Source organism: Tigriopus californicus, chromosome 10, assembly GCF_007210705.1.
Source record: "Tigriopus californicus strain San Diego chromosome 10, Tcal_SD_v2.1, whole genome shotgun sequence".
Lineage (NCBI taxonomy): Eukaryota > Metazoa > Arthropoda > Copepoda > Harpacticoida > Harpacticidae > Tigriopus > Tigriopus californicus.
This window is the reverse complement of record NC_081449.1, coordinates 4,020,593-4,029,992: the sequence shown is the minus strand read 5'-3', so window position 1 is coordinate 4,029,992 and position 9,400 is coordinate 4,020,593. Positions and strand designations below refer to the sequence as shown.

The following is a 9,400-nucleotide window of genomic DNA, read 5'->3' as shown; positions in this document are numbered from 1 at the left end:
TGAGAATCCAGATGCAGTCATGAGGGCCGACTCTTTAAGTGACATGTCCAAATACTACTAAGATCCCATTGCCATCTCGAATTCGGAGATTTGTGATAAAACACCCGCTACATTACCTTTACCTTTACACCCAGCATTAATAGTCAGCGACAAAAAGTACAAATATGTTCAAGAGGCAAAATGTATTCCAACCGCAGACCTTGAGTTCCTCGGCAATAAAAACAAGAAGTCAGAGCAATTTCAGCCGAACCCAATTGGCAAATTGGACCCCGTTCACACGTCTTTAATTAAAAGTTGTCCATTTTGCCCGAATAGACCTCCTGACTCGTCAATTTTTTTTCTTCTCTTTCCTGACTTCTTTTCGCAATCACTACTCTTGAGATTATCAAACCAACCATTCTGCTGCTGTCGCCAACAACACCTACAACAACCCCTTCTTACTTTTATACTGTTCGCCAATACCTTTACCAATAAGTGCAATATTAACCATGTTTAACCAAGTTCAAAGTAGATCTCCAATAAAGTTTCATTTCTAATGGCATTATCCTACACAGTCTTGATGGTAAGAGCGCATGTCAAGGTACAAGTTGATCATTCTGATTTAGCCGTGGGCGGACGAGAATTGTCCTTGACATAATTCAATATCTTTCTGAGATCTTTAGACATGTAATAAGGCTTATCAGCGGATCCATCATTCCTCTCAATGTCCTAGAAAACAAGAGAGAAAATTAGAACAAGGGAGTAGACCAGACGAATGCAGTTTCTTACCTCGAGAAAACAAAGGAACAGCGTGTCTACAGCCATTTCGTAGACGTCGAAGAATACGTCGGCAATGAAGAATGATCCCACTATGATGACAAACACTGGCACAAAATAGTAGTTGAGATCCTCCACTTGGATCTTGTCAATCCGGCCTACAAGAATCCAGATCCAAGGATTGAGACAAATTGATTTAAAAAAAAAAACCACTTGTCGCAACATTCCACTCACCACTAAAAATGTAAAATGACAACACCCCCATGGTGCCAACAATGACCAGTTTTCCCAGAAGAAGTAAGAAATCTGTGATTTTATCTAAGACCGCAACCCTGAAAAGCAAGTTTCCTCGATGTCAGTTCGAGCTCGGAGCAACGGAAAGGGAAGTACCAAAAGAAAAGAATGGCTACCATTTGGCTCGTTTGCCATGGAGAACTGAAGTGAGACAAGGTCGTAAAATAAGGTGTCGTGTCTTTGAAATGCTAAAAATGGTACCACTAGATTAGACTGGAGAGAGTTGAACCCACCTCGCAATGTTTCTCATGAGAAGGGAAAACGCTTCTTTGGCAGACCAACAAAAGTTCCGCCCGTAGATTGCTGTCATAATGTATGCATTTCTGTTGATGAATTTCATGAAGGTTTCCAGGCACCAAAAGCAACACCGACACATGCACAAAATTGCCTGAGGGACAAAGGGCTTTGTTTGTACATTTCGAGAGCATAATATTGTGTGTGCACCCAAAAGGGCTTATGCATTTTTTTACCTTGACCAAAGGGTTGTCTTGGCGGTGCTCCTTCATTTTCTGCTCGATAAATTCGATCACCAATCTGATCATGCGAATTATGGCAATTATCAACGAACCAAAGGCTAGTGTACCCAAATGATATCGAAAAGTTCGGCCAAAACTCCTCGTCAAAGGAGCAGAGGGCAAATTCTTCTTGTCAAAGGTCCAATACCAAGCGGCAAAGGCTCCAGCCATGACCATCTCCTCCATGGCTGACACAAAGAAAAGACCCCATAGAAGGCCGAATACATTAAAAATCTGAAAGAAACTCAATACTGTCGGCTTATCAAAGAACGGGCAGCTTCTCAGGATAGAGAGGATGCTATGGACTTTGCAACAGATTAAGGTGAAAGCCCTCGTTTGCACGCTTGAAAAAGAACTCTCGGAAGACAATCTCTTCACCTCTCATCACCCTAACTTTTCTGAGTGAAAGAGTCGACAAAAGAGTTGGATCTAACCTGAAGATAGTTTGCCATTGGTGTGGTTCCATATTTGAAGAAATCGCAACGAGCCTCGGGACACAAAATGGTCACATTTTCGGGAGGGATCTCGCCGTCACACTTGTAGCCACTTCTAGGATAGTTGGACACGGCTGGAAAGGATCAATAAGAATCAATTGCAATAGGTCTTGTCAAGTGAACGCGTTCATGAACAACTGACGTTATGGGGACGTTTAAGCAAGCTCTGGCAGGTTCGTTTGTTTGCTGGTACCAGAGTCAGGGATGCAAGTTTGGGGCTTCAAACACGTTTTTGAGAAGCTGGCCCTTCTTTTGCATTGCTATATGAGGAAAGGTCAGCTTCGTTAAAACCAGTTTGAAACGCCAATTTTGCATCACTGGCATTGGCAGGCAAGTTTGTTTGCTGGTACCAACGCTTGCCTAAATGTCCGAATTCCATGGAGTAAAATCAAAGACAACATGTCCAGCCAAACTGCACTATATCTGCATTGAATTTGGACATTTATTTCATTTTACCTGCTTGTCTAAGCAAGTATCATTGTGGTATTGAGCCAATTTGATAGTGCGTTCACCGAATTACGCCAAACATGTTCATTTTGTTGAGTTTTGTAACACAGCTCACTCAAAATCACTTGCTTATTGAAAATTCAATGAGCGAATGGTGCGAGTAGACTGAGATATTTGTCTTAGTTCTCCCTCCCCAAAATGCTCAAAATCAGGGTCCGGACCGCATTTTTCCTTGAATTTCTTTCACTTGACATGCCCTATTGCAAAGCCTGGATTAATTACGTTCTTACCACTTGGGTCTTTGCAGTTGGAAATGTTTAACATAAAGCTTTGTTCTCCAACGGAGGCCAAAAAGGCGGCCAAGAGAACGAACCAAGCGATCACCACCAAATCACAAAAGAACGGAACAACTGGGAAAATGAGTGTGGACATCATGTGTCCAACGGCAATAGATCCTTCCTCAATGAGTTCAATGGCCAATTTGATTCTGAAGAACGAACAATATCAAAGCATAAAAGGTCAAATTAGCTAAGTATCAACAATAACTCAGCCACTTAGATTCACCTCTTCCTCAAGAATATAAGAATGATCAAGACAATGAGGAGGACCACTGCCAATATTATTAGGAGAACGAGCCACGTGGTAGATAACTCGGAATAGACACTGAGATTGGACGAAAACCCTATTGGAAGATCATTATTTTTGTTATGAAGTTGTTTAGTATTTGAAACTGAATTCCTCTCATTTGTTGTCCAAAGAAATAGACTGCCGTGTTTAGAATACTTTGTCTAGTTATGATATCCTTGGAAAATCTACAGAACTTTGTAAGGTGCATGATGTCTTTTGAAACCTATTCAAAATGCACATGAAAAACAACGACGTAATAGAAAAAAACATGCCTTCGTTCAGCCACGAATCATCTGGACTTGGATCGTCCTTGAGCTGAGAATAGCGGAAATAGCAATAAACGATTCCCACACACAGAAGTAGGACCGACAAAATCAACGAGGTCCAAACCATGACGGCAGCCACGAATCTGCGATAAAATAAAGAAAAAGTTGGCACACCTCCTGTGCCAGAAACCCGTGGTAATGAAAGAGTTTATACCTCATGAGAATGATCCAGACCAAAGATAAAATTGTAGCGAGAATCAATGCCAATATGATCATCCACCACGTGGTGGCCAGATCACTGTAGATTCTCTCTCCGAACGATCGCACATCGATTAATTTGCCAATATAGTTCACAGCCTTCTTCAAAACTCCACCATCCACGATCTCGTTCTCTGGGGTCTCGTTGGAATCAATGATGACGGTCTCATTTGTCATGGGCTGATTATCCTCTGTGGTCTGAAAGCTGGGTATGCAACGGCCCAAGAGAGTTTTGGATGGAACCCACCAGGGAGGGCAGATCTTCTGAAGAATGAGCTCTTTGACCGTGATGCTGTCATCCGTAATTTGAGACTCGGCCATCTGGAAAACACCCACTTGTATTTGCATGCAATAGTTGGTATATCAAGATTACAAAGCAATACATTGATTGCCCACCTTTGGTCCACAAAATGGGAACATTTTGCGCTTAACATCCGTTTGTGAATTTCCAGCGTCATTGATTTCCGCCCAAGGCCTGCCAAAATCGTTCGGACATTCCTTAACGCACACCTTGAGAAAAAAGATTCATCTCAAATAAAGGTGACTTACTTCCTAAAATCATTACGAAATCTTAAAAAACAAAATTTGAGGCTACCTTGACTTGAGTCTTGGAGGTTCAGAAGCACTAATTGTCTAACGAATGAGCGAGTGTGGGTGGTTGCTCAGTACGAGGTAGGTTCATGGTACATTAATGTCTGTCTTTTTCCTCCCTGATGAAAGTTAATGATAACAGCTTCAGAAGTGGAGCTATTTTAGGTCCAAACTTCAGAAGTTTTCCACAAAAAATCCTTGACAGCTTTCTTGGCAATTTCAAATGAAACTATCTGGCTAACCTTAACCGTTGGTTGAGTTTGATTACGAAAAAGATGTCAGACCTCTCAAGCACACGGCTGGGATCAACGAACATTAGCCCAAACGAAATTGTAACCCCTTTGAGACAACCTACTTGAAATCATGTGTCACTAACTTATCCTTAAACCCGAACTAATTAGCCATCTTAAAAAGCCCGGAAATTGAAATAAATGACAAATTCAGTCAATGCACCGTGCATGTTGGATGTGTTGTTTGTCGAGATTCTCTCTTCACAAAATACCCAAGATTGAGATTCCTCACTTCGTCTTTCCATGAAGTTCCTTTTCTTCCTACAGATAAAAGGTTCTTACCACGAATGAAATGTCTTAGCCAATTGACAATCTTGCTACCTTGTTGAGTCTATTAAATACAAAATGATCAAGTCTAAACACTCGATCTGTTTAACAACCGTGCTAAAATGCCCTGCAAACCATTCCTGACTGCGAGGAATGATTTTATGAACTTTAAGAAATTCTATGAACCACAGTTAATACTAATCCGGAGTGGATATTCATCAAGATTGTAGATTATGCCTTTTCTTGTGGAAATAGATGAGGTTTTGATACCGAAATGTATTTCATACCCTTTCCTACTTTTTAATCATACGAAATAGATGTGAGGTCTTAGACCCCTGAAATGAAAGATGTGTATTTCGAACCTACCTGAGGAGTAGGACATCCGGTTACGGACGAGAGTCTGGCACATCGAGACAAGTCAAAGAACAACAGCTTGGGGCTCTCACTGAAACCAAGTCGATGCGTCTGTCTGACCCGTTCATGATTTAATTACCATCCAAAGTCATAGTTCTTACGTGTAATTGCCGCGCCCACATATCTCTCCATCAGAATTAGACGGATAAATGAGCCTTTGAGGGTTTCCATTGGCAAAAGCGTAAACGGCCACTGCAATCCAAGCTCCCAAAAAGACCAAGAAAAGTAAGAGACAGATCACGTCCGTGCAAGATCGCTTGTTAATGGGTCCATGGAAATCCTCGTCGTGCTCGTGTTTGCGTCCGTATTGAGATTCATCACTTCGAAAGTCCTCGACTTTGTTTGAGGATCCCATGGTTTCGAGCACGACCACGTGAAAAGTGAGCCAATGTCACGGGTTGAGTGAGATACCGCAAATGCCTCGCGGCTTTTCACACACTGGAAAATGATCAAAAGGTGCTGGAAACTCCAATAAACTATCGGGTCCCACCGCAAATGGGTTCCAATCCCTGTCTCGCTAATGCACTTGGTGGGCCCATTAATAATGCAGAGAACATTGAAGGAACCAAGTTAAAGCCTTCCATACTAGGGGAGACCGCCTAAATGTCAATCATTTACGTCATATCAAGAGATCTCTTTTTTCTGATTCGTTGTATTATGATAGTGTTGAAAAAGATTATTATGTCCAACGATTGTCGGAGAAAAATAGATTCTCACCTCTTCATCAATCGGTCATGACTCATGTGTTATTACAAGAAATTGCAAGCCACTAATTTGAGACATTCAAAATCAGTCAAACTTGAAGAAAAAATGCATCCAGTTTTGAATTTGATCGTTTAATAATGATGAAAGAAGAACCGTGACCAAAATAAAATCTTCAAATTAGTTAATACATTGAGACGGATTGAAATGTAGGTAGAATACTTTCTTTCTCATGAAAATCAGGGTAAGTCTCAGATCAAAACCAATAGAGCAATATAAGGATACTTTTATAACCTAACCCTCATTGAATTAATTCCCACAAAGTCAGGATCACAGAATCAGAACGAAGAATTTAGCTTCATATTTTTACTGAATGACAATGTATCACAGAGCACACATATCTTCTCGATCATTTTGAGGTTGACCTACTGTCAATGCAGCTCATTGCTCCCATGGTTGTAGCGCTTTAAAAGTTCTCGAAGTTGTTCCATTATGCATACCTGCTCAAACCTGCTTTTCCGGTTCTGAACCACCATGCACCAATACCTTGAAAGCACGTATGATTATAATTTTAATAACACAAAGAACACTTCAAAAATTTTTCACTTGAACATGCACTTGACTTCTCTGCTCCCTCCTCTATCACACACTTTCACTAATGTTGTTTTTGTCCAAAGTTCTGATTCAGCACGCGCAAAATAGTTTTATCATTCATCCGTCCCCCTCGAACGGACATCAGGTTAGTATGAAGGTATTTAGCTTATCTTACAAGCTGGAGATGAGCAATAAACTCTCAAGCCCTTGCAGGTTCTTTTTTGAGTCACTCAACCAAGGCAATTCTAATGGAGGAATAATCATTTTTTAAGATAGGATCAATGACGATTGACGCTAAGCCTTGCACTGTACAGCATTTGATATTGATTTGCGTAGAAAGCTGTGACGACGAGTTGTAGAAGGTAGGTAAGAAGGCTCTCCCGTTCTCGGTTGGTGGGTGTCCTTTGTTAGAGCACGTTCCACACAAATACGCTCCTCTGGCAGGTACCACTGTCAACGGCAGGTGAACCTCTGTTACAGATTTGCGGTCAATTGGAACAATTGAGACCCCAAGGATTGCCTTTTAGCATGTACGAAGTGATGTATCATAAATATTAAAGAGAAGAGAAGAGAACATTGAAGAAAGATAGGTTAACGCTTGATTCTAGGAAGGAAGCCATTTGTTTCATATGCCCTTATCTCTTCCTAGTACGTACGTGAATGGGTTGGGGGGTATTTGGACAAATTAATACAAAGAAAGTATTGTTTATCAACTTGCACAAGCCGAGGAAAATTCGAGGCATGAAGTGTTCTAGATATGATCCTCTTCAACAGTTTTAAGGGATCATGGAACTTAAGTTAATTAAATTAGGAATCAATTTAATAAATATCCACAACTGAACACTTGAATGGAAAGCGTTGGATTTTAGGATGCCTACTTGGTTGATCTGTCATGTCTAAAGCATAAACCCAAAATACAATCTATTCATAGTGCCTCCAAATATCTGGCAGGAGAAGAGCAAAAAAATACATTTTTAATAGGGTGCTTGAAGCTCCTGAAAGTCTTCCTCTTATGTGCCTCGGAGAAATGGTGTCAATCTTTCGTGATAGAGACCTTAAAAGGCATCCATATTTCGGTGTGCGATAACTTAAACTCTAACGCTTAAAAAGCCCCAGATGGGATGAAGCAGAAAGTTAGAATTGGGTATTGTAAGGAATCATGCTACCAAAGGTCAAAATTGAGTAAAACTATTGGGGATTCATTTTGGGTAGTGACATATAACATTCGTTTCTCCTGTATTTGATAGAACTACTTGGTTGGGATCGTTTTGTGATGCAATCCCTTCTTTTTGGCACAGCTTTTGTTAATTGAAAGGGTTGATCCTTACACTTTTCAGACAGGAGGGTTTTTAATTTGATTCTGAACACCCAAATTCGAAATCCCCGCCCCGGCCCTAGGGGGGGAATCACTTTTTTTTTGGTAATGCTGAAAATTCACCTATATATACATATATAGGGATATATATAAAAGAACGTTGAAATTCACTCACCCGCTGTTTCCTATACATGGCTTGAAGCCAAACATTTTTCATCTTTCACTTCACACTTGACACTTGGGGAAGTCCAATTGCTTGGCTTCGAGTCATGTTGATGCCACACACACAAAACCACATTTCTTCGTCCATTTAAACGTGTCCGTGCCACGTGGAAAGACTGTCGAATTGTGTTTCCAGGGTCAAGCCGATACCAATACCCATTGTTATCCTCGAACCATAGTGTGTATGGGTTATTTGCAACGTCAACCACGAACTGCGCCAAAATAAATTCTTTGATTGTAGCGCGATTCGAAACTTCCCCTTGGGCCAAATTAATTTGCTGATAAATACCAATATTATTCTGGTATTGAATATAGTTCAATAGCATGGCCATGTCGTCAACTTGATAACACTTCCAAAATTGCGTTCGCTTCACTCATTCAATTTTCAAACAGTCTCGAGCACTCACACAACAGCTGACGGTATCACCGTTGCCAGATTTTCTCAGCCAGTAACGTCAAGAGTGTTTTAAAGTGGTCGTTTTTTATCGATGAGGATGACAGCAGAATCAACAAAAACAAGTGCTCAAAATAATGTCAATAATGTCAATCGTAAATCAAATGAAATGGCAAGTACTGATGGGACGAGCCAATCTTTTTGATTCCCGAAGCCAGCTGAATCCTGAAGCTTTTGAAGCCAGGGATCTGCCGGAATCGAGACAGTGTCAGCCCAAAGAGCAGACCAAAGGGAAGGGAAACGCTGTTCAACCGCAGGTGCTCACTATGGGGACTTTGCGAGCTCTGGTAGGTTCGTTGTTTTGCTGGTACCAGTCAATGATGCAAGTTTGGGGCTTCAAACACGTTTTTGAGAAGCTGACCCTTCTTTCACATTGCTATATGAGGAAAGGTCACCTTCGTTAAACAAGTTTGAAACGTCAGTTTTGCGTCACTGGCATTGATAGGCAAGTTTGTTTGCTGGTACTAGAGACCCTGGTCAGAGAGCGCGCGAGGTTTGACAAGTGGCTCCACTTCGAAAAAAGTAAGCGATCAGATGAACTAAAAAGTTTCCAAACAGATTTTGAATTGATGCGCTGTATAAGAAAGAGTACTGTCATGACAAGCACCATGGAATATTTTTTTCAAGAACACTACGAAATTTTACTCCAAGACAAGCTGATTGATGTATATGGTATTTCAGATTATCAAAAAAAGTATTGTTAATTTCTAAATAATTTCTGAACCCATTTTTTAATAAGTTGCAAACATATTTCATTCTATCATTCAAATTAACATTATAGCTTGTGAACTTTCTGAGTCTCTCAAGAAACAAGTCAATTATACTTTACAATTTAATTTGTTTAATATGGTTGTACTTTCTTTTTTGAAGTGCTTTAGCCCAAATTGACACTGG

General features: G+C 40.6%; 1 protein-coding gene across 4 annotated transcripts; it reads right to left on the bottom strand.

The window, feature by feature from the left end:
• Positions 1–508: 508 nt before the first annotated feature.
• On the bottom strand, positions 509–8,713 carry LOC131887982 (choline transporter-like protein 4). Of its 4 annotated transcripts, XM_059236737.1 has the most exons (15): positions 8,460–8,706; positions 8,006–8,264; positions 5,321–5,657; positions 5,172–5,250; positions 4,054–4,167; positions 3,614–3,978; positions 3,406–3,542; positions 3,071–3,188; positions 2,797–2,993; positions 2,000–2,133; positions 1,521–1,799; positions 1,284–1,438; positions 991–1,088; positions 769–914; positions 509–708 (listed from the first exon to the last, which is right to left on the bottom strand). In XM_059236737.1, exons 3-15 carry the CDS (start codon positions 5,572–5,574, stop codon positions 592–594), a joined length of 2,193 nt encoding a protein of 730 aa, XP_059092720.1. In that variant the 5' UTR covers positions 5,575–5,657; positions 8,006–8,264; positions 8,460–8,706; the 3' UTR covers positions 509–591. The 4 variants fall into 4 exon arrangements, 3 of the variants coding, with proteins under 3 accessions (XP_059092720.1, XP_059092718.1, XP_059092719.1); XM_059236735.1 differs by having other exon boundaries at positions 8,006–8,706; XM_059236736.1 differs by lacking the exons at positions 8,006–8,264; positions 8,460–8,706 and adding an exon at positions 6,422–6,816.
• Positions 8,714–9,400: the final 687 nt, after the last annotated feature.